This window comes from Loxodonta africana, chromosome 1 (assembly GCF_030014295.1).
Source record: "Loxodonta africana isolate mLoxAfr1 chromosome 1, mLoxAfr1.hap2, whole genome shotgun sequence".
NCBI classification, from domain to species: Eukaryota; Metazoa; Chordata; class Mammalia; order Proboscidea; family Elephantidae; genus Loxodonta; species Loxodonta africana.
The window spans coordinates 110,171,533-110,197,528 of record NC_087342.1 but is presented as its reverse complement, the minus strand read 5'-3'; the positions used below and the strand labels follow the sequence as shown (position 1 = coordinate 110,197,528).

The window sequence follows — 25,996 nt, the reverse complement described above, 5'->3', positions numbered from 1 at the left end:
TCCCCTCACTGTGAAATGGAAATAATTCCCACTTAATTTATGAGATTACCAAAATAGCCAAATTAATACATATGAAAGTATTTTGTAAATCTTATTTCTTCATATTATCTATCACCTCTCTAGAGTGCTGTTCAGGTACTTTTTTTTCAAGCAAACAATCTAAGTCCAGCTCAATTCCGTTGTAAAAACGCTCAACCTCAAGACCCAGGTTGGCTCTACTCCAAATTGAAAATTTTCTCCTGTCCCTCTCGTTTGGGTAGAGCGTGAGTCACCTCAAGCCCTTAAACAACAACTGATGGAATTCCAGAGAAGGTGCCAAGTTCTTTTTTCAAACCAAGCCTTCAGCTTAGTAACAGGGGTCCAGCCTTTTTGGAATCCACAGGCCAGGCTTATTTCCCATCTGTCCCCATTAACTGTGCTTCATCAAAACGGGTAAAGAACAGACAATTTGAGCTTCCTCTTGGATTGTTTGCTTGGAAAAAAAAAAAGGGACCTGAACAATACTCTAGAGAGGTGATAGTTATGTAATATGAGGAAATAAGATCAACTATCGGTATCTTAGAAGGACCTTCGTTCAAGAAGATTTTTAGTTCTTAATTCATAGTCCGATAATTCTGGCATCCCAGGAGAGTTCACTTCCTGCAGAAGACAAAAACAAAACACGACCAAACTTTGCTGTCAAGTCTATTTTTTTTTTTTTTTTGGCAGGGGGCTTATGTTTTGTTGAATCAATCTCCCTTCAGCATTCAGTTTGTGACCCTACTTCGTAGTCTGATCTGCTTTGATCCAGAAATTGGGATAAGTTTTCTACAAGTCTGTGTGTCTCTGCTACTTGCGAGCACCTCAGTGCTAGAGCATCTCTCCCATCCCTTGTGCCTCAGCCCAGCTCAGCCATCTGCTCCCCCATCAGGAATTTTGCTTTTCTGTTTAGCCTGTGCATTAGTGTCTTAAAAGTCCCTGGTTTGCACTCAGGTGCTAATCTAAAGGTTCTTGGTTCAAAACAACCCAGCAGTACTGAGGAAGAAAAGCCTGGTCCTCTATTTCCATTAAGATTACAGCCAAGAAAACCCTATGGAGCACAGTTCTACTCTGTAACATAGGGGGTCACTGTGAGTCAGAATCGACTCAGTGGCAATGGGTTTGGTTGGTTTTAGTATCTCAGAAGAGCTACGTTCAAGGTGATTTTTCGTTTTAAGTTCATAGCCTGATACTTCACTCCCCACAGGAGACAAAAAAAAAAAAAAAAATTGCCTTTAAGTCAATTCTGACTCATAGCACCCTATAGGGCCGTATAGGACAGTGCAGAACTACCCCACAGGCTGTAATCTTTACAGAAGCAGACTGCCACGTTCTTCTCCCTCAAGTAGGCTAATGGGTTCCACTGCCTTTCGTTTAGCAGGCAAGGGCTTAACCACTGCACAACCAAGGACTCTGGAACAAAGAGACTGTCAGTACTCCAACAGTTGTTTTCAAAAGTGGGTCTGCATCACTCTCTTTAGAGATTCTCTTAATGTTTGGAGCTACGGCGCAAGAAAGTCCTGCATGACTAAGTTGTTAGCAGCCAGTGCTTGACACAATACATGGGGAATTGTAGGCGGTTAATATACAATGGTTGAAAAAATTAAAATTTAGTAGACTGGTAAAGTATCACTGGGAGAGAGGTAGCTGAGTTAGTTTTCTTGTCTCCTCCAGTCTTATAATTCTGGAATTCTTAACGATTATTCTACTACTCTCAACCCAAGAACTTAATTCTGAGTAGGTTCTCAGCCCATTTAAAAAAAATGTTCAAGAATTATAATAATCAATCTGAGGAGAAGACCAAAATAAGCCTTCCCAAATTTTTCAATCTCATCAGTCTTAGTTTTGATGACAGAAAATGATAATGAAAAGAACAATTGATTAAATAATCTATATAAATAGAAAGTGAGAAATGGGTATGTAATCATAGGATATGAATGTGAGATTATTTTTTCCCTTTATAAAAGAGGAAGCCAAGTTCACAGTTTTTTGCCTTCACAAGTCTTCACAGATGAGGGACAAACCTGGCAGTAGTTTAATTCACCTAAGTCTCCTCCCACTATATTTATACAACATAAAAACATGTTTATCTGTGATAAAATATAAAATATATATGTAAAATCCAGTGGTACACGCATGTATTTATGTACACTGAGACTTTAATCCATTGTCGTGGAGTTGATTCCTACTCATGGTAATTCCACATGTTACAGAAGAGAACTGTGCTCCTCAGGGTTTTCTTGAATATAATCTTTACAGAAGCAGATTGCCAGCCCTTTCTGCCGAGGCACCTCTGTTTGGATTTAAACACAGGGCTCTTTAAAGAATAAGCTTACCTAGCTCATAAAATTTATAAAACCTTTAAACATTTTTCCAGATATAGATTTGGTTATCTTTTCTGTCTTTCCACTGATCTTTCTACCCATTTTCTCTACTCCACCCATCTACTAAAAGGAATGCAAGGAAACATTTCTCAAGAACATGGCCCAAAAATTCATATACACAGATTCCAATGAAAATGTTACCAAAAATTTGTAAAAAAATAAGAGAAAATAAAATCAAGGTTTTTCAGGCCCTTTGTCATGACTCCTTGAGTTATGATTTCGTTTTGTTTCTTGGTGAAGACGTGCTCTTTCCATTAATGGATACGTGGTGTGTGTGTGAGATCCCTGGGTAGTACAAGCATTTTGCAATCGACTACTAAATAAAGGTCTGGTGAACTGTTCTGTAAAGACCACAGCCAAGAAAACCCTATGGAGCAGTTCTATCTGTGACACATGTGGTTGCCATGAGTCACAATGGACTCGATGACAAAGTTTTTTTGCTGTAAGTGTGCATGTGCACGCACACGCATGTAAGTCCAAGATGGAGAAGAGGGAGACAACTCTACTGGGATTTCTTCTATTTATAGTAGAAGAAACATGTTCCCGTAAATATTGATGCCGACAAAGCAGCCCAAGAGTTCAACTGTGCCTAAGATTAGATTTTCCTTAAAAATGCTAGAAAGTGTAGGTGTGACCAGTTCCAACTCAGCACCACTGTTGATAAGGAGACAGCTGTTGACATAAATAAATGATATTTGGAGGCCATAAATACAAAACTGGGAGAATAGAGAGACAATGGGCAGCTGTCTCCAGAGGCATAGTAGCAAATGCTTATGATTGTTCACTGTAAACTCAAGGACAAGGATTATCAGAAATGAATTCATTTGAATGAATTCAAGGAAGTGAGGGAGGCCCCCACCACGGCCAAGCTTTCTTACAGAAGTAAGCGCCAATACAGCAGTAGGTCAGGAATGGCTGGCCCCCAGCCGCCACAGAGCGAAGAGTGATGTAAACATGCCAGCCATGCTCTGATGACAAGTTCCTCATCTGTGGCAAACACATAAGAATTCTGAGAATTTTTTAATAATCAGGACCCTTCTGGCTTGGAAAGGAAGTGTTGAAAACACCATGGGACTTGCATCTAGTAAAGTCAAAGTTAAGTGGCAAAGTTACTATTACTCTCTACATGTACAGGAGTCCTTAGGTGATGCAAATTGTTCAGGGCCTCAGATGCTAACTGAAAGGTTGGCCTTCCAAGCCCACTCAGAGGTGCTTTGGAAGAAGACCTGGTGATCTGTTTCTGAAAAATCAGCCATTGAAGTCCCTATGGAACACAGTTTTGCTCTGACACTCATGGGGTCGCCATGAGTCAGGGCTGACTCCACAACCAGTTTGTGTTTTTTTTTGGTTTTGTACATGTACAAAAAGTAGTTCCTGGCATCCTCACTGCTAAGGACTCTCCTTCGAGTCTGAAAATTCAGTCATTGTGGCAATGTACTTTTGTTATCTTGAGGCTAGGATCCCTCCAATTACACACTGGTATCTATCAACCTAGGGATACCTTTTATTTCATTGATTAATTTGACGTGGACCTGGAGTCAATTTCTGACACAATCCAGCCGGTAACTATAAAAACTAGTGGTGAGAAAGAAATACTAGTAATGCTAACATTAATAAAAATAGCCATCAATAATTGAGGCTTGGCACCTGCCAGGCACAGTTCTAGGACATTTTATATGTAATCACTCATAAGAATTTGTGAATTGTTACCTCCATTTTATAGATGACTAAACTGAGAACCTGCAAAAATCCCAAAGGGCATCCCACTCATAAAGTCAGAGCTGGGACCTGAACCCTAGGCAGCCTAGCTACAGAGCCTGTTCTGAGCCATCTACTTCAGGACACCACTTTCCCACCTTTGACTAGTTGTCAAATACAGACCCTGTTGCCGTCGAGTCAATTCCAACTCGTGGCAGCCCTATACATAGCAGAGTAGGATTGCACTCCATTTAACCTTACAGCAGTAGATCACCAGGCCTTTCTTTTGTGGCATCTCTAGGTGGATTCGAACTGCCAATTTTCAGTCAAATATAGTTGACTCGACGGCACCAGGTATAGGACACCCAATTAAATTCGAACTTCAGGCAAACAATAAATAATTTGGGAAAATGAATAATGTCCAAAATATTTCATGGGACATATATTTTAAAAATTGCTTGATGCTTATCTGAAATTCGCATTAACAGAATGTCCTGTATTTTTATTTGCTAAATCTTCCAACTCTATGCCAGAGGGATGTGTATATACCAAAGAAGTAAAGAAAAAAAAAAAAGGATCAGTTTGACTTTTGGCCCCAAACCCCAAAGTAGAGCTCTAATTGCAGGACTAGGCTAGGTACAACCACACACACCACCCATTGCTGTTGAGTAAATTCCAACTCAGAGAGACCCTATAGGACATAACAGAACTGCCCCACAGGGTTTCCAAGGAGTACCTGGTGGATTTGAACTGCCGACCTTTAGGTTAGCAGCCTGAGCTCTTAATTACTGCATCACCAGCACTACAAGGCTAGGTACAGACCTCCTTTTCCCCACCCTAGTGACAACTGTGAGGCCTGGTTGGACATCAGCATCACTCAGGTAGCTTTAAATAACACACTTGCCTGAGCCTGGCCTGGTCTGCCAATCAAGGACACTTATTCTAGTGGTGAGTTATTGAGTTTGGGAATCGTATTTTTTCATCATTCGGTGGAGATGTCCAAGATTCTAAAGGTTTAGACTGAGATGAAGAGCACCTATATTTTCTAATGAGCTTTTCTCCTGCTCCTCCCTCTTCCTTCCCAGCCTCCTTCTCTTTCTTCTCATTCTTCTCTCCCTCCTTCCTTTGTAGTCCAGCTATTCATGATTGGTCTGAAGCCCCGACTGACAGTTCCAGCTTACCATTCTCACTAAGTCCAAGGATAGACCCCATAATACACCTCCAGGGAGGGAGGAAGAAGGAATAAAGAGACCAAGAGCATGAGAGAAAGTTTCTCTACAGGTCTGGGGCTGCCACCCGGGCCTTCAAGTGGAAGAAAAAAAGATTTTTCAGAGAGAGAATATGAGAGAAAAATTGAAGAGCCACATGGGAGCCAGGCCTCTTCCCATTTGGAACCAGGCCGTGGCAAAAAGACAGAGGACTGATTATACCCATATACACCTAGACTGTTACCCTCTGCACCACTACAAACCATGGCCCAATAGTACCCAGGAATGCAGACTAAAAGATCTTCCCTGGAAATGGAGAAAAAGTGGGAAAGGGGCTGGAAAGATCACAAGCTCCTTCCACAACGTGGTCTGTGCTCCGTGAGAGTGTTGTGCAATCAATTTAGTGGAACGTGACAGTTTAGAAATAAAAATGAAATGAAATAAAATAAAACAATAGAAAATACTCAAGGGTGTGTGTGTGTGTATTTCACATACAGGTTAAAGAAGTCTGAAAGACTCTTCTCTAGAGACAAATATCCATCACTTCTGGAAAGCAGAAAGCATAGGCCAGAGTTGCTGGGACTCAGGGTAGGTAAGTTTTGATTGGAAGGAAGCAAGATCTAAACAACGATCTGGAGGGGCTGGCTGCTGCCTAAAGAAGAGTAAACAGTAGATTTAGGAGGAGTCCTTGACAAGTGGAAGACTGGGGACAGGAGAAGACCATTCACTCATCTAAGGAGAGAAAATACAGAAGTCGTATGTGTCAGGTTGCTGATTTCTCCGTGTTTCCCCCAAAAGCCCTGGATAAGGTCTTTGCCAAAATGTGGGCCACATGGCTGTCATCCCCGGGCCTCCAATATCTCTTTTCTTCTCTTTCAGAGCAGAGAGCTGAAGTGGGGGGCAGTGCTGGCCGAGATGGAAGTGTGCTCATGACGTTTTTAAAGTACACCGAGGAAGCAAGGTCAAGGCTGGAAGGAAGAGCCTGACTCTGTCTCCGTTCTGCTAATCAAAGCCACTTATACTAATGGTGTGTTATTGAGTTTGAGATCCATTGTTTTTCGTCTTTTCTGAGGAGATGTAAAAGAGTTTGTGAGGCCACAGGGAAGAACCGCTTCATGTTCTGTCAGTGCTATCTAATATTACTTTCAGCAATGATGGAAATGTTCTGTATCTGAACTGTCCAGTATGGTAGCCATTAACTCCATATGGCTGTTGAGCACTTGTCATGTGGCTAGGGTGACTGAGAAACTGAATTTTAAATTTCATAAAATTTTAAATAAAATTAAAATTTAAATAGCTACGTGTGCCTAGTGGCTACGGTATTGAATAGAGCAGTTCTCTCTCATTCTGATTTTCCTTTGACATCAAATAACCTGGGTATAAATGATTAATATTTGACCATGAGTATGTGCTGAGTTTTACCCCAGTTATTCTGAAATACCCATAAAGTTGAGAACAATTTGCTAGTATTTACACCAATTATAAAAGAGAAATTTGGTGGATCGATTTACGACTATTTCTATTCTTAAACATTCGATCTATGCTAGTATTAATAATCCTAAGGGTCCTTGATTATTTTAATGTCTGTCTTTACTGAGATGAAAGGGAAATCTCGGTCAAATATAAAAGGCATGACGTTAAATGCACCTAATTGCAAAGTTAAGCAATGATTTTAAAACAGTCTGCGTTTAGTCAAACTCAATTGCCTAAGAACAGTTTTCTAGTAAATTCGTAAAGACACTACCTTCTGCAATGGAAGCAGAAAAAACCGTATATCAGGCTACATGAAGTGGAAAATGATTAAATACTCAGGGCTTCTGATCAGCTCAGTTAGGCACTAGCGCTGTGTGCATTTTTTAGATTTTGGCTTGAATGACTTGTTTTTGTGCGTCAGCCTTGTATGTTACACTGCTCGCCTTTACGTTCAGTTCAGGGAACAGGAGAGAGACTCCAGAAGATGAGAGTTGGAGTGTTTTGGCTCATCTCGTTCTTCACAATCATGGAGGGGAGAGATGGCATCCCGGGGGTGAGTTGGAGCACAGTCTGAATTTCCTCTCTACCGCCTCTCCTTTCTCCTGGCACTTTTAGAAACCATCATTCTCCAGGTGGCTGAAGCAACAATTTTTTTTTTAAATTGTACTTTAGGTGAAAGTTTACAGAGCAAATTAGTTTCTCATTGAACAGTTAGTACACAAATCGTTCTGTGACATTGGTTATCAACCCCATGTTGTGTCTACACTCTCCCCTTCTCCACCCTGGCTTCCCTGTTTCCATATATCCAGGTTTTGTATCCCTTCTTGCCTTCTTATCTTTGCTTTTGGGTTGGTGTGTCCAGTGGTCTCCTATGCATGAATTGAACTATGGAGCGTGCTCTTCATGTGTGTTATTCTTGGTCCTATAGACTTTGGCTGAAGGGTGAACCTCAGAAGTGACCTCAATTCTGAGTTAGAAGAGTGTCCAGGGGACCATACTCTTGGGGTTTCTCCAGTCTGTGTCAGATTAGCAAGCCTGGTCTTTTTTTTGTAAATTTGAATTTTGTTCTACATTTCTCTCCAGCTCTGTCCAAAACTGAAGCTACAAAATTTAATGGACTTGGAATCAAACATCCTGGGTTCTTGTCTCAACATTGCCAATATTCTTGTTTCAACTTTTGTCGTGTGGCCTTGGACAAGTTATTACATCTCTTTGGAACATAAATAACCTAACTACAAAATGACGACCTAGGACTAAACCATCCTGGAGATCTTTTCTAGCTCAACACATTCTGTAACATGGTCTTTTTAAAACAGAAAACGCACATGGATTGACATTAGCAGTCCTCGGATCCTCTCTTCCCTACCTATATTCACTCTCTTAATGCTTTCATCTAGGCTTATGGTTTTAATAGGCTGATGTAAGGAGCCCTGGTGGTGCAGTAGTTAAGTGCTGGGCTGCTAACTGAAGGATCGGTGGTTCGAACCCACCAGACACTCCATGGGACAAAGATGTGGCAGTCTGCTTCCGTAAAGATTACAGCCTTGGAAACTCTATGGGGCAGTTCTACTTTGTCCTTTGGGGTCGCTATGAGTTGAAGTCAACTTGACAGTAACAGGTTTAGTTTTTGGTGTAGGCTGATAACTCCCAAATTTATACAGTGAAACCTGTGAGAGCTGAAACTCGAGGAGACTGCCTCGTAAGTTTTCCACTTTTGGCAGGTCTTGACACTTTTCTGTCACTCTCTATTAGTGGAAAATATTTGAATTTCCCTTCTCTGACATTTTTCCAGCTTACACAGGTTCTGGCTTTTGCAGGTTTGACTGTATCTCCATCTCAGAATTCTCCCCTGAACCCCACACTCATATATCCAGTATCTACTTGGTATCTCTACTTGGATGCACAAAAGATCCCTTACCTCAATATATCCAAAATTAGACTCTTGATTTTTTTTTTTCCACCAAACCTATTCTTTCTTCCCTGTCACAACAAGCCACGTCATCACCCCTCCAGCTGCTTAGGGAAAAAATCTTGGTGCCAAGCTTGATTCTTCTCTTTTTCTCACATTCTGTATCGAAACATCAGCAATGCTTTTGGCTTTATCTTCAGAATATGCTCAGATTCCAATTTAGTCTCACCACCTCCAGGACTACTGCTACTCACTTGTATTATGTCAATAACCCCTGATGCTCTCATTGCTTCTGTGCTTGCCAATTCTCAGCATGGCTGCGGGATTGAACCTTCGCGAAAGTAAATTAGAGCATGCCTTTTCTCTATTTAAAACTCCCCAATGGGTTCCTGTCTCACTCAAGAAAAAGCTAAAGTTCTTACCATGAGCTGTAAAGACCTATACAACCTGCTTCCCTGGAGACACCTTTCTGACCTCACCTCCTGTGCCTCTCCAACTACACTGGCCACCTCACTCTGCCTCCACATGGAAAGCATATTCGTACCCCTGGGCCTTTGCAAGTGCTATTCCTTCTGCTCAGAAAGCTCTTCCTTCAGCCATATTATCTTCTGCACCTCATTCAGGACTTTGCCGAAAGCTGTCTCAGTGAAGCCTTTCCTGGCACTTCTCTACCACCCCTGGCTTGGATTGCAGATTCACATTTTCAGTTCATTGGGAAACTCAACAAGGCCTTGTGAAGTACACACTCCAAAGCCTCACCACAACTATTTTCTTTTCTTTTTAACAGAGAAATGATGGCAACAAAACAAAAAGAGAACTCAATGTGAATAAGAAAAAGTATCCAGGTGAGACTCCATTATATGGCACGGTACAGAAGATTCTGGTGTCAAGAGACCTGGGTTCAAATACAAGCAGTGCTTCTGACTGCTTGTATAATTTTGGTGTGTTTTTAATTGTCTCAATATCTGTAAAAGGAGAATAACAGCAATTACTACTAGCAAAGCATTAGTGAGAATTAAATAACCTAATATCAGTGTAGTATCTTGCATGCCTGGTAAATAGTTGATCTGTATACTTCCTCTCCTGCTTTACCTTAATCCTAAAAAGGTAATTAACAGGCGCAGTCCTCAGTCTAGGAATAAACTGTGTGATGAAATTTGATTTTGGGGCCTGTCTGATATTCCCAACACCAAATGCATTTCTTCATGGACACAGTGATGCACAGGATTGGTCACTAGGTCCCAGTCAGTCCATCAAAGCCTTTATACTGCTCAGTGAATTTGTGGAACAGCAATGTGATAAAAGTACCATAGACCCTCCAACCATGTGTGACTGCAATTCTGTGAAAAATGAAATTAAAATTTCAACTTGGAATGATACAAAATACATCTTTACTGGCAATAAAAATAAGTTAAAAATACAACAGGTATTTATTGAGCTGTTATTATGTGCCAGGCACTATTTTAAGTGCATTAAAAAAAAAAAAAAACCCATTGCCATTGAGTTAGTTCCAACTCATAGCGACCATATGGGACAGAGTAGAACTACCCCATAGAGTTTCCAAAGAGCCCCTGGTGGATTCAAACTGCTGACCTTATGGTTAGCAGCCATAGCACTTAACTGCTACTCCACCAGGGTTTCCTTAAGTGCGTCAGATGAATTAAATCCTCACACTGACTCTCCAAGTTAGGTACAGTAATCATTTTTATTTTATGGAGAGTGAAACTAAGACAGAGTTAGGGGCAAGAGCCAGGATTCAGACCTAGCCAGCCTGGCTGCAGAACCAGTGGCACCGACTGCTGACTATGTGACCAGGCTCACCCTTTTCCTCTTCTCACAGCCTCTGACCTGCCTGGCAGTAAGAGTGGGAATCTTCTCAGCTCCCCACCTCTTGGGGCAACCCCCAAGGCCTCGGGCAGGGATTCCACCTCTAAGGAGGTGGAGAGAGTAAGGGATGGACTGAGGCCCCGCAGTGTGCGATGGTGGGTGCTGTGGGGATAGAGGTCTTCTCTTTCTCGGACATATCTCAATCTCAGTCTGTGCCCTGTTACCCGCTCTGCCTTTTCTTCTGAGAAGCCTGGGGTTGATCCATCTTCTTTCTTATAAAACTGCCTTCTGTCTAGCCCTCCAGGGCCCTTAAGGAACGTGACAGTCTCATAAATGCTCCTCATCTTATCTGTCCCTGAAGCAGGCATAGCACTGCCCTGAGAAATCCATCAGATTTCTAAGAGGTTCCACTGCCAATAGCACTGAAATGAGACCCAGGATAAAAAGATGCTCACCCATTTCCTCATTTTCTCTAAATTTCTTCACATTCTTGATCTCGTATCCATATATGAACTTCAGGTCTTGGATCCTTCCTGGAATTTTATCCACATTTCATATGAGTGTATCTAAATGAATTTTGAGTGGGAGAAGACTCATATGATCCATCTTCTCTCCCAGCCCAAAACAATTAATAATCTTTCCTTGGGGAAAGAAAACACACTGAGAAATGATAACGGTGGAGGTAGAGGAACACGCAGGGCTGAAATAAGGATTTGTTTTGTTTTGATTTTACATTTCATATGAATACTCAAACTCAGCTAATTAATAGAATATTTTTTACAGGAGAAGGAAGGACTTTTTGGATAAAAGATGTTAATTTGAGGCTTTTATACTGGAAATGCTTCAAGGAGTCTGAACTGAGGCAGGGAGAAGGAAGAATGACTAGGGTTTTCTCACTTCTCCCTTCAGTCTTTTTTTTTTTTCATAATTGTGGTAAAGTACACATAACATAAAATTTACCATTTTAACCATTTGAAAGTGTACAGTTCAGTGGCATTTCATGCATTCGCAATGTTGCACAACTATCATGGCTCTCTAGTTCCAGAAATTTTTCATCACCCCAAAAGAAACCCCATACCCATCACGCAGTCACTCCCCATTTTCTCTCCCTCAGCCCCTGAAAACCACTCATTTGCTTTCTGTCTCTATGGATTTGCCTATTCTGGGTATCTTACATAAATGGGATCATACAGTGGGTGACCTTTTATGCTTGGCTTTTTCACTTAGCATATTTTTGAGGTTCATACATGTTGTAGCATGTATCCACAAATAAAAAACCATAACCCATTGCTGCCAAGCCAATTCCGACTCATAGCGACCCTATAGGACAGAGTAGAACTGCCCCATAGAGTTTCCCAGGAGCACCTGGTGGATACAAACTGCCAACTTTTGGGTTAGCAGCCATAGCACTTAACCTCTATGCCACCAGGGTTTCCGTGCATGTATCTGTACTTCATTTATTTTTATGCCTGAATAATATTCCATTGTATGTATATACCACAATTTCTTTATCCATTCATTAGTTCATGGGCATCTGAGTTCTTTCTTTTGGCTATTGTGAATAATGCTGCAATGGAAACAGTCTTATTCAAGTTTTTGTTTGAACACCTGATTTAGATTCTTTCGAGTACATACCTAGAAGTAGAGTCATTGGATCATATGGTAATTCTGTTTAACTTTATTGAGGAACTACCAAACTGCTTTCCATTGTTCTTGTTGTTGTTAGGTGCACTTAAGTTGATTCTGACTAATAGCAGCCCTATCCACAACAGAATGAAACACTGCCCAGTCCTGTGCCATCCTCACAACCATTGCTATGTTTGAGCCCATTGTTGTAGCCACTGTGTCAATCCATATGATTGAGGGTCTTCCTCTTTTTTGCTGACCCTCTACTTTACCATGCATGATATCTCTCATGGATTGAATTATGTCCCCCCCAAAAAGCATGTATTAACTTGGTTAGGCTGTGATTCCCAGTATTCTGTGGTTGTCCTCCAATTTGTGATTGTAATTTTATGTTAAAAGGATTAGGGTGGGGTTGTAACACCCTTACCAGGTCACATCCCTGATCCAATATAAAGAGTTTTCCTGGGGTGTGGCCTGTACCAACTTTTATCTCTCAAGAGATAAAAGGAAAGGGGAGCAAGCAGAAAGTTGGGGACGTCATATCCCCAAGAAAGCAGCTCCAGGAGCAGAGTGCATCCTTTGGACCTGACGTTCCTGCACTAAGATGCTCCCAGACCAAGCCAGTACTCTTGTTCAGGGACTGGTCCCTCCTGATAACATGTCCAAAGTATGTGAGACGAAGTCTCACAATCTTAGCTTCTAATGAGCATTCTGGCTGTACTTCTTCCCAGACAGATTTGTTCGCTCTTCTGGCAGCCCATAGTATATTCAATATTCCGTACCAACACCATAAATCAAAGGAATCAATTCTTCTTCAGTCTTCCATAGCGGCTGCACCAATTTGCATTCCTACCAACAATGGATGAAGGTTCGAATTTCACCACATTCTCACAAACACTTGTTATTTTTTGATTATAGCCATCCTGGTAGGTATGACGTGGTATGCCATTAGGGTTTTGATTTGTATTTCCCTAAGGACTAATTGCAGTCCTGGTGCCACAGTGGTTAAGAGCTCAGCTGCTAACCAAAAAGTTGGCAATTTGAATCCACCAGCTGCTCCTTGGAAACCCTATGGAGGCAGTTCTACTATGTCTTATAGGGTTGCTATGAGTTGGAATCGACTCATCAACAACAGGTTTGGTTAAGTTTTTGGAATGACTCATTGGAGTCCTTAGGTTGTGCAAACAGTTAACATGCTTGGCTGCTATCTTAGTCATCTAGTGCAGCTATTACAGAAATGCCACACGTGGATGGCTTTAACAAAGAGAAATTTATTTTCTCACAGTCTAGTAGCTAGAAGTCCAAATTCGGGCGTCAGCTTCAGGGGAAGTTTTTCTCTCTGTCGGCTCTGGAAGAAAGTCCTTTTCATCAGTCTTCCTGTGGACTAGAAGCTTATCTGTGCAGGAACCCCAGGTCCAAAGGACACGCTCTGCTCCTGGTGCTGCTTTTTGGTGGTATGAGGTCCCCAACTCTGTTTGCTTCCCTTTCCTTTCAGCTCTTGTAAGATAAAAGGCAGTGCAGACCACACCCTAGAGAAACTCCCTTTACATTGGATCAGGGATGTAGCCTGAGCAAGGGTGTTACAACCCACCCTAATCCTCTTTAACCACAGCAGAGATTATGATTTATGGCACATAGGAAAATCACAAAATGGAGGACAACCACACATGGCCTAACCAGTGGACACATATTTTGGGGGGACAAAATTCAGTCCATTACAGCTGCTAACTGAAGTATTGGAGGTTTGAATCTACCCAGAGGTGCCTCAAAAGAAAGACCTGGAGATCTATTTCTAAAAGATCAGCCACTGGAAACCCCATGGAGCACAGTTCTACTCTGACACATATGGAGTCACCATGAGTCAGAGCCGACGAGACAGCAACTGGTTGTGGTAATAGAATGACTAACAATGTTGAGCATTTTTTTCATGTTCCTTTTTGACCATTTGTATATCTTCTTTGGAGCTCCTTTTAGTCTTGTCATAGGAACTCTGGTTGTTCCCTGACAAAGTATAAAATCCAGGTGATGCTGGGGGTGGGAGTGAGAGCTTGGGAGCAGCTGGATTGGCAGAAGTGAGAGGACAGACATATATATTAGACATAGGTGGGAGCTGTCTCATGTTCTTGGTCTGGGTATGTATTTTAGTCAATGCCTAGATGAGTAGAACTCAATAAGAGCAGCTCGTGTACTCTATGACCTCCAGGCTAAATACCGTGATTGCGTCGCAGTCACTTCCTCGGCAATATTTCCCTCACAAACTGAGTGAAGAAAGAGGGTTCTACTGTCTTTCTCTCTCCAGGCCCAGTCCAGGAATATGAACTGCTTCTTCAGATGGCCTATAGAGATTCTAATGAGAAAAAGAACTTGAAGAATCTTCTAAAGCTCTTGAAGCCTCCATCATTATTGTTACATGGGTCAGTGGAGATTATCAGAGTAAAGGCTACCACATGTAAGTCAACTCTGGTGACTGGGAGTGTAAATGGAGAAAGTGGGTGCATCGGTCAGTTTTGGTTAGGTAACATTATGAAAACAAGCATCGCCACAATCTTTGTGGCTTAAAAGAATAAAGGTTTTATTTCGTCATCATGCTACATGTCCGTGTTAGACCCATAGAGGGACTGTGTTTGCAGTAGTCACTCGGGGACCCAGACTGATGAATCTACCATTACCTTGAACGTGCTCATTGGTGAGTCAAAGGGAAACAGAGCACTGGAAGGTCTCACTTAGGCAGCTGAATTTTCTAACTCAGAAGTGACGCATATTAATTCAATTCACAGCCAGCCTGTTGGCCAAAAATGGTTCGGGATTAAAATTCATTTGTGATCTGTAGTTCATATTCATTCCACTATGCCAGTAGTTTTCCAACTTTAGCATGCATCATGCATCAAAATCACCTGAAGGACTCGTTTAAATACATATTATTGGACTCCATCCCTAGAATTATGATTCGGGAGATCTGAGTTAAGGACAAGTATCTGCATTTCTTAAAAGTTCCCAGGTAAAATTGATGCTGTTGATTTGGGCCCCACACTTTGAAAACCGTCGTGCTCCACCATGTTGCTTCTCACTTGTGTTGTCTTTTTTGACTTCTGATAAACACAGCCTTACTAATGGGTCTCTGCTAGGGACTTGGAGAGATTCTGCGTGCCTGTACTGTCCCTTCTAGTTAGCATTAAGCTCATACCATTAATTCATTTATCTATTCAACTTGTATTTAGTGGGCCTATTTTATGCCATGAACAGGAGGTAGAGCAGCGAACAAAAGGAATTTCCTCATAGAGCATATAATCAAGTGGAGAGATGCAGAAAATAGAAAATAAGCATATATACATAATATGGTACATATTACATGTAAGTGCATGTATATATAATATTATGCATTGTGTAGTGATAAATGCAATGAAGAAATATAAAGGGAGTTCGGTGTGGTAGGAGAATTTGTTGTTGTAAACAGAGTGGTCAGGGAAAGCCTGTCTGCTGAGGTGACTTTATAGCAAAGACCTGAAAGAAGTGTTAGTGTCTGGGGGGAAAACACTTAAACAAAGGGAACAGTAAATGCAAAGGCCCTGAGGCAGAAGCATACTGGCCACATTTAAGGAACAGCAAGGAGGCCAGTGTGGTTGGAGAATGATGGAGGGAGAGAGTGGTACAAAACGTGACCAGAAGGGAAGAGGGGAAGTCAGATCATAGGGGGTTGTGTATACCATTATAAGGACTAGGTCTTTCATCTTGTATGAGATTGGAAGTTAATGAAGAGTTTTAAGCAGAGAAGTAACATGATATGACTTGTGTTTTTAAAAGGTCACTCTGGCTGCTATGTGTGGAATAGGCAAAGGGTGTGGGGAGAAGGTAAGACTGGGAGCAGGAAGACCAAACAGGAGGCTACTGCAATGATCCAGACACGACAGTAGCTTGGAGTGGGTGGTGGGGTGAGAAATGGTCCATTCCAGACATATTTGAAATCAGAGCCAATAAGATTTGCTGATGGATTGTGTTTTATCCCGGGTTCCTGTGAGAGCAGTGCCAGGGAGGTGAGCTTCTATTTGTTGCATCTGTTCTTTGTTTCTTTTTTCCTTCTTATTCAAACTTCTTTTGGATTGAATATTCTGTAAGGTTTCACTTCATCTCCATTATCAGCTTATTATTTACACTTCCTTTTTTTTTTTTGGTTGTTGTTGTTACGCCTTTTTTTTTAGGGGTTGCCATAGGGTTCATGACATACCCAGACATTACCTTTTAACTGTCACAACACTTACAATCAACTGAGAAGGAGGCTTTATTATTTCAATCTTAAACGTGAAGAAACTGAGGATCAGAGTCATTAAATAACTTAACCAAAGTCACCCAGCTGGTAAAATGGCAGAAAAGGTATTTAAACACTCCTTATGTTTTCATTTCTAAAATCCTTCCCATTCACTGCACAACTTCATGCGTATTTTCACAAAGATGTCTGAAGACCCACTTTTTTTTGTCTATTAAAAAAGAATGACTTTTGGTGGAAATTTCAGGTCATATAGAAGGATTGCCAGGATTGGCTGATGGAACTTTTCAACATACCTGTCAAAAAATAGTCTTTCTGCCTTCTCCATCTTGTTTATAAGGTTTACCTTGGAATGATGGTAAATGTATGGTTGGGGGAGGGAAGAGCATCTGATAATATATTGGTCAGATATCCTCTGGAACCCCTCAAATAACTCCTTGATTGCAAATGTCCTCTTCTGCTTCTCTCTCCCACTGCAAGGACTGTCCACTCGGTATGCACCATTCTTTTGAACACTAACACCAGCCATTTTGTTTTGATTTACTAGGTTTCTGATGGAGTTCCCAGATTGTGTAAATGGTTAACGCACTTGGCTGCTAACTGAAAAGTTGGCAGTTTGAGTCTACAGACTCAACTCGGAAGAAAGTCCTGGCTATATACTTCTGAAAAATCAGACATTGAAAACCAACCCTATGGAGTGCAGTTCTACTCTGACACACATAGGGTTGTCATGAGTTGGAGTCAACTCAACAATGGCAACTGGTTTTGTTTTGGTTTTAGGTTTCTGATAACCAACCTCAGAGCCAACTGACTGGACATTTCCTCATCATAAATATATTGCCATCTGTTTTCAGCATTTTGTAAGAAATACTACTTTCAGACTCTGAGTCAGAGCCAGGGAGCAGAATTCAGGAATAGTCATCATATTAACCAAACTCCATGAAACTAAACTCTATTTTCACACAGACTGTAGCAGCCTGAATGGAACCTTACAGTGTGGTTGTGAAGATGGCTATGCCTGGTTTCCTCCCACGTGCCTTGATCCCCAGAAATGCTACCTTCACATGACAGGATCACTCCAGAGCTGTGAATGTCATCGCAGCAACCTCGATCAGAGTACCAGTTTCTGTGAGAAAACAAGTAAGCACATGGAGCACTAGGAGGGCAGCTCTGGGCTGGAGTTCCCTCCCATACCAGCATGCAACAGAGAGGGGACTCTGGTTCTTTGCCCACGTATTGTTCTTTGCTTCCCTGAGAAGAACTAGTGTTTGCAGGTAGGTTGAAGGGCAGTGAGGATATACTCTTTTAGTCTTGGTTGGACACAGACCTTTATAAATACAGGAGATTCAGAAACTTGAGTTGACATTTGAACATCATGAGTTCATCCAGCTCTGCAATTCTGTAATTCTATTGAGATTTGGGGAAAGTCACTGACATCTCCAGTAGGAGAACTGCTTAAGTAAATATAATTTTCTTCCTACCCTCTTGCCATATATATAGATAGATAGAGATATCAATATTGGTATCAATATTGGTATAGATATATAGAGAGGTATATATTGCCAACATCAACCTCCAGAAAAGGGAAGTTTAGAGGTGTGAAAGCAGGAGGAATACATAGTGAATAAACTGAATGAAATGCTCCAAAATAGCCAACAAATATGTTATGTGTATTGAATGTATTACCAAAACCAAGCAAAATTAAAAGTCTAGTTTAGGAAACCAGTGTAAGTGGAAGGAGCTACTACTGACTTAGATTCATGTTTGGTGGATGATGAGGTGAGCCAAATGACCTGTTCTCCAGGTCTTAAAGGATTTTAAGAAGCTTCCTCAAGAACTACCCTACTCATCGTGAAACTCCAAATGTTGATGGAGCTAAGCAAGTGTAAGGAAGGAGCCTGAAACAACCCAGCTTTACTGGGCATCCTGGGATCCCCTTCCCCTTCCCAAGACCACAGTAATTCTGATTAAGGCAACACATTTATCAAGTACCACCTTCACACTCAGATCTGGGGTAAATTCTGAGAGGACACTTTCCCTTGCCCTATATGAGTTAGCAATCTAGTTGAGCAGGACAGGCTGAAATACAAGAAGACAATATAATTTCTTCAACAAATATTGATGAAAGCCTACCTTTGGAAAGATTGGTTTATGTGTGTATGGATTGAATTGTGTACGCCCAAAATATGTGTTGTAAATCCTAATCCCTGTACCTATGGTTATAATCTCATTAGGGAATGGGTTTTCTTTGTTATGTTAATGAGGCAGTATTATTGTAGCCTGTTGCCGTCAAGTCAATTCCAACTCATAGCGACCCTATAGGACAAAGTAGAACTGCCCCATAGGGTTTGCAAGGAACAGCTGGTGGATTTGAACTGCTGACCTTTTCGTTAGTGCCACCATGGCTCCAGTTAGCATAGAGTGTGTCTTAAATCAATTTCTTTTGAGATAAAAAAAGAGCAGATTAAGTAAGGAAGCAAGGAAACAGAGATGGGGAACAATAGATGCATGCCACCCATGAGATCTCCAAGGAACCAAGAAACAGAAGCTGAGAAAAGACAAAGATCTTCCCTCAGAGCAGACAGAGAGAGAGAGAGAGACTTCCCCTAGATCCGGTGCCCTGAATTTGGACTTCTAGCCACCCAAACTGTAAGAAAATAAATTTCTGTTCATTCAAGCCACCCCCTTGTGGTATTTGTGTTATAGCAACACTAGATAACTAAGGCAATGTCTGATCAAACTTCAAGGGATACAAGGATGGATCAGGCATAGATTACACACATAAGGGCTTCCAGCATAGTGTGGAAGACGAGACTGCACAGATGTGTAGATGAGAGAGCAGCATAGGTAAAACACTGCAGCAATTTAGAGGAGAGAGAAACTGTTTGCATTTGGGGATCAGGGAAGGTTCCACAGAGGAAGTAGCATTTGTGAAGTCCTTGAATGAAGGATTAGCAGAATTTGTACATACCGAGATGGGGGAAGACCTGTCCCAGGGCAGGAAAGTACTAGCAATAGGTAAGGTAGGGGCCTATTGGGAGTTAGTAAGTAGTGGTATTTTTCATTTTTTAAATATTTTAAACAGGGACAATGTTTAAACTCAATTCCTGGATGGAGACATAGTCCAGTGTTATGTGACTGCCTTTTTTGGGGCCACCCATGAGCGGCTGCACATTTTCCTATTTGTGAGTTTATCTCAGTTAACAGCACTTTCCCATTACTGTTCCAGTTGCATGATTGAAAACTGGGATTTTAAGTAGTCTTCCCATATTATTTCAGGCCAAAATTAATTTTTTGAAAAGAAATGAAAATACCACTTGTTGAATACATGAGTTTTGAATTGTACCTCTGTAATTTCATGCTGGAATCCCCAGGTGGTGCAGACAGGCTCAGCTGGTAACCAAAAGGTTGGATGTTTGAGTCCACCCAGAGGTACCTTGAAAGAAAGACCTGGTGATCTGCTTCTGAAAAATCAGCCATTGAAAACCCTACAGAGCACAGTTCTACTCTGACACGCATGAGGTCACTATGATTGAGATCTACTTGCCAGCAACTTTTTTTTTTATGCTACTAATAAAATTCAGTTAATAACTTTTGTATCTATAAGTATTTTTTTCCCACAGAGATTTGGGGCAGTTTCAAAATTAATGAAAAATTTACAAAAGATCTTTTGAATTCATCATCTGCTATATACTCCAAATATACAACTGAAATTGAAATTCGAGTAAGTACTTTCCACTTACTCCATACGAATGGCTTGCTAAACCTAAGTGAATATGATTTTAATTTAACATGTCTGTTTAATACATGTTCCTAATTATCAATTTTCAATGAGTCGTTACAAAACAGTTATTTGCTCTGTCAACAACTGAGACACTTTCAGCATCTTTCTTCTACAAGAGTTTAGCAGTTGACTTCTTTCTACTTTTCTTGTGTTCAATTTGGCCCATTTATTTGGGTAATATCATACTAAGCTTCTTTATTATTTCATGTATCTTATCTGTCAAAAGAACATTTCATAAACTAAGTTCAATCCCCAACATTTAGAATTTATTCCATACAGTCTCTCTTATCAAAGGCTGAAGTGAGTTACTGAGCAAAACCAGACATCATAACAAGGTCACGAGAAAACTAGATCGGAGCACCTCCGCCTAGGATGATTCAAGTGTGGTTCCAACTGAAGACATGGGCAAATATTTTGCACATAGATTCGGTACAAGTACCTGTGAATGTTAATGGCTTAGCTTTGAGGAGGAAATGGATTTGGGTGAAATTATTATATAATCTGGCACCAAGTTCATCCCCTATTCTCAGCAGTTGGTTACTCACTCTTTATTAGAAACCAAAAACCAAACCCAGTGCCGTCGAGTCGATTCCGACTCATAACGACCCTACAGGACAGAGTAGAACTGCCCCACAGAGTTTCCAAGGAGTGCCTGGTGGATTCAAACTGCCAACCCTTTGGTTAGGAGCCATAGCACTTAACCACTACGCCACCAGGGTTTCCCACTCTTTATTAGTTAGCAACCTCAAAAATAAGTTTTAACAATTGTATGTATTTGTTGCAGTTGTATGACCTGCAGCCCTTTCCCACTGTACCTCTTTCCTCTGCACAGCTGTTCTGTTGGTTTATTTATTGTCCATGTCCATTTTTTGTTCAAATGCTTTTGTCAAGTGTAAGGACAAAGATCAACATATTGTCTTTTGTTCTCTTTGTAAGCTTACAGAAGCATACAAAAAACTTCAAGGTTTTGAGTCAGTTCGGGTCACCCAATTTCGGTAAGTAACACAATGGCCTTAGAGGGACATCATCCGAATTGTAGACCAGCCCTGCAGAATGCCTAGTGCTGTTTCCAAGTGTCCTTGAGAGAAAACAGAGCGGAAATTGGTAGGACTCTTACTAACACTAAACAAGGGTCTATGATGCTTTAAAAAGTCTGAAGAGTAAAGCCTAGATTTTCATTTAAATGACTTTAGGAACGTAAATATTGAGGATCATCCTCCACGCTGGGAATCAGAGACCAGAATTGAAAAACCACAGTGGTAGGGCAGAGCTTGGGAGCAAGCAAGAGATTTCGGTGTGTATGTATGGGAAGGAGTCCCTGGGTGGTGCAATAACCACACTTGGCTGCTGAGAGGTTAAAAGTTCAAGTTCACCCAGGGGGGCCTCAGAAAAAAGACCTGGCTATCTAATTCTGAAAACTCAGCCATTGACAACCATATGGAGCACACTTCTGCTCTGACACACATGTGGTCACCATGAGTCAGAGTCAACTTGATGGTAACTTTTTTTTTTTTTAATATACGGGAAGGGGTGAAGGGTGGGGCAGGGGTGGAATTTTTTTCTTTCACAAACACAGGGGGCATGATGTCATGTAATTTGGAGCTAGAAGCCTTGGGCAAAATTTTGTATTTTTGTGTACATATCATGCATACATTATAGTTCAAAACTCAGTAGTCATTGTCTATAGCAAATAAATATTTAGTAAATTATCCTTTGTTTATGCTTTAATTCCAAAAGTTATTTGGTTAGCTAGACATGTATGCATTGATTACCAACTATTATTAGTCTGCTTGATAGAAGAAGTGGCTTAGAGGTCAGATAACTTGACTTCTTATATTTTTTTCACAGTTCACATAAAGAACAGCCATAGGAAAATTTCAGCAGCATTTTCTATAAATATCTTGTCCTGGACATTGTCCTTTAAGTTATTGCATGTTCTTATAAAATGTCTCTCATGAGTAATTTTCTTTAAAATGTAATGCTGGGGAAAGTACTTTTTCTCTTACACTTAAGTCTATATAATTAGTTGTATTTTCCTTTTTGGCTTTGTTGTCTGAGAACTCATAGACAAAATTGAAACTCGATCATAGTACTTTTTTTATTCAATATTCATATTTTTCTTTTCCCTGGTCCTGGTTTTCTATTTATACTTCTAACTTATATCCCATTGTATATATCTTATAAGCTGTCTCAAATAATTTGTAGACAAAATCACAGTGAAATAGGCAAAAATCTAAAAAACACAACTATTTAAGTTTCAGGGCAGTTCTACTCTGTCTTATATGGTCACTATGAGTCCGGGGATCAGTCCCTGGAGAAGGACATCTTGCTTGGTAAAGTAGAGGGGCAGCAAAAAAGAGGAAAACCTTCAATAAGTGGGAGTGACACAGTGGCTGCAGCAGTGGGCTTAACGATCGCGAGGATGGCACAGGGCCCGGCAGTGTTTCGTTCTGTTGTATATAGGACCACTATGGGTATGAGTTGGAACATAACAACAACATGAGTCGCAATTGACTCAATGGCCACGGGGTTCTCTACATATTTGATTTGAAACTAATCTTTATCTCTCACTGTTGCAAGTTACTTATCTGTCAAACAGGACTGTTAATATCCACTGAACTAATTTAACCTCATTAAATCAAATGAGATACTAGGTAAGAAAACACTTCGCAAATACTACAGAAGTGCCATTTTGATGCAAAAGCATTGTGATCATTGCTACATGAAAGGGTATTTGGATTTATTTATACATTGTGAGTGGTAATTCAATGCAGTGATTAAGAAAATGACCATTGGAGCTTTGGAGGTTCTCATCCATCAATTAATAATTAATATTTATGTGACCTAGTGCTATTCTTCTAGTTTACTTTTCTACCCCAGATATACTGAATCAGAATCTACATTTTAACAAGAGCTCCAGGTTATTCTTAGGTATAATAAATTCTGAGAACCACTGCTCTACTAGTGGTTCTCAGAATCGGTCCCTAACCAGCAGCATTAGCCTTTCCTGGGAACTTACTAGACATGCAAATTCTCAGCAGGGATTCCAACAGGAAGGAACTGGTTTGAAGCTCTGGTTTTGACAAGTACTTTTATAACTCACCCATCAAGACGAACATTTCCATCACCCCGAAGTTCCCCTTGTGCCTTTTGCCAGGGAATTTCCATACTCTTATGCACCAAAAACAACCACCGATCTGATTTCTATCACCATAGATTAGTTTTGCCTGTTGTTGTTGTTGTTAGGTGCTGTCGAGTCAGTTCTGACTCATAGCGACCCTATGCACAACATAACAAAACACTGCCCAGTTCTGAGCCATTGCCACAATCATTGCTATGTTTGAGTCCATTGTTGCAGCCGCTGTGGCAATCCATCTCACTGAGGGTCTTCTCTTTTTTGCTGACTCTCTACTTCACCAAACATGATGCCTTCTCCAGGAACTGAGATCCCTCCCGATAACATGTCCAAGGTATGTGAGACAAAGTCTTGCCATCCTTGTGTCTAAGGAGCATACTGACTGTACTTCTTCCAAGACAGATTTGTTCGTTCTTTTGGCAGTCCACGGTATATTCAATATTTTTTGCCAACACCGTAATTCAAAGGCATCAATTCTTCTTTGGTCTTCCTTATTCATTGTCCAGCTTTCACATGGGTACAAGGTGATTGAAAACACCATGGCTTGGGTCAGGCACACCTTAGTCCTCAAAGTGACACCTTTGCTTTTTAACTTTTTAAAGAAGTCTTTTACAGCAGATTTGCCCAATCCAATCCATTATTTGATTTTTTGACTGCTGCTTCCATGGGTGTTGATTGTGGATCAGTTTTGCCTGCAGAACTGCATATAAATGAGACCATGCAGTATGTGCTTTCATTTGTCTGTCTTCTTTCATTCCACATAATGTCTTTGAGACTCACCTTTGTTTTTCTGAGTATCAGTGGTTCATTCCTTTTTATTGCTGAGCAGTATTGCATTGTATAAATATATCATGATTTGTTTTTGCACTCCTTGGAGCCATTCTTGACTGGTTTCTTTTCCTTACACCTGAAATCTGCTCTATTAGCAAGTCAGATTCAAATAACAACCTGAATCTGACCACTTATCACCCCTGCCCTACTATCCAAATAGTTCAAGCCATCATCATCTCTTTCTTAACTAGTCTTCCAGCTTCCATGATTGCTTCCCTTTTTGTCTATTTTCTATACAACAACCAGAGCGGCTACCTTAAAAAATAAATCTGATGACGCTACTGCCTTTTAATGAAGAATAAAACTTTTTAATAAATAATAAAATTCAAACTCTAAGGCCCTATATGACCCGGCTTCTGGCTACCTTTCCAATATCATCTACCGCTCTCTTCCTTGCTCATTGAATTTAAATCATACTAGTCTAAGTTTGTCAAAGTCACAGGCATTTTCCTGCCCCAGGATCTTCACACATGCTATTCTCTGTGCCTGGCATGGTAACCCAGTGCTCTTTTTATGGCTGGCCTTTTCTTCTCATCCTTTTGACCTCAGTTTCAAAGACCCTCCTCACAGAGAAACCTTGCCCAACCAGCCGTATTTAAGGTGGGGCCTCACCCCTATCTGCTATTCTTATCACTGTACCTGTTCATGTCTCTCATTAATACTTAACAAATTTGTAATTATATACAGTTGTTCCTCATTATTTGTAAGTTCCATACTTGCAAATTCACCTGCTCACTAAAGTGTATTTGTAACCCCGAATCAATACTCACAGCACTTTCACAGTCATTCACAGACATGTGCAGAGTTGAGTTTCTTGATGTGCACTTTCCTAACTGAGATCAAAGAAGGTGACCCTCTGTCTTCTCGTTTCAGCTCTCATACTGAATATAGGTGCCCTTTCCATGATCTTTTTAGTGCCACGTTTTCCACATTTTTGTGTTTTGGTTGGTGATTTTGCTATTTAAAATGGCCCCCAAGAGTAGTGCTGAAGTGCTGTCTGGTGTTTCTAAGCACAAGAAGGCTGTGGTGTACCTTACAGGAAAAAATATGTTGTTAGATAAGCTTCGTTCAGGCACAAGTTATAGTGCTGTTGGCTGTGAGCTCAGTGGTGATGAATTAACAATGTATATTGAATAAGGTGTCTTTAAACAGAAACACACATAAAAAAAAAGATATATATCAATCAATTGATGAAAATGTTGTGACCAGAGGCTCACAGGAACCTAACCTTGTATTTTCCCTAGGAGCCATGGTTCAGTATTTGTTAATTCAGTGTTCATGATGACTTTACAAAACATAACTACTGAAAATAACAACAATCAGTTTTATGTATTTGGTGGTACCTTGTTTCTTACTTGTTTTTTCTGGTAGAATGCAGGCTCCATGAAGGCAGTGGTCAAGTCAGTGTGGTTTATTCCTATGGACCCAATGTCACAGACAGAGTAGGCACTGAGTGACTGAATGAAAAAAAATGCATGAATCTCATTTTTCTGTCCACATACTCATTGCAGGGAAGGAAGCATCATTGTTGGATATGAAGTCATTGGTTCCAGCAGCCCATCAGAGCTGCTGTCAGCTGTTGAACAGGTGGCTGAGAAGGCTGAGGCAGCCCTCCACAAGCTGTTTCCATTAGAAGATGGCTCTTTCAGAGTGTTTGGAAAAGGTAATACTGAATTCCCGTTCTCTGCTTAGGTTAAGGGAGTCCTTTAATTAGTAGCTCCATTGTGTCCTTAGGCAGTAGATTGGAGATGTTTACAATACACAATTGTTCTAAAACTGACTCTCAGTAACAACAGGCAGCAATTCTTAGCCATCCACCAGCACCACCACAATGAAACCCA

General features: G+C 40.8%; 1 protein-coding gene across 9 annotated transcripts in view; it reads left to right on the top strand.

The window, feature by feature from the left end:
• ADGRF1 (adhesion G protein-coupled receptor F1) overlaps positions 1–25,996 on the top strand; it is a 48,950-nt gene that overhangs the window by 5,377 nt on the left and 17,577 nt on the right. For 5 of the 9 annotated variants that reach the window (XM_023545138.2, XM_023545133.2, XM_023545103.2 and 2 more), the window contains exons 2-10: positions 5,806–5,900; positions 6,188–6,335; positions 7,237–7,334; positions 9,478–9,535; positions 14,443–14,592; positions 17,371–17,544; positions 20,028–20,128; positions 21,125–21,183; positions 25,667–25,818. In XM_023545138.2, coding sequence (XP_023400906.1) covers positions 7,266–7,334; positions 9,478–9,535; positions 14,443–14,592; positions 17,371–17,544; positions 20,028–20,128; positions 21,125–21,183; positions 25,667–25,818 — 763 coding nt within the window. In that variant the 5' untranslated portion in view covers positions 5,806–5,900; positions 6,188–6,335; positions 7,237–7,265. The other 4 variants (XM_023545107.2, XM_023545122.2, XM_023545119.2 and 1 more) reach the window with 4 other exon arrangements.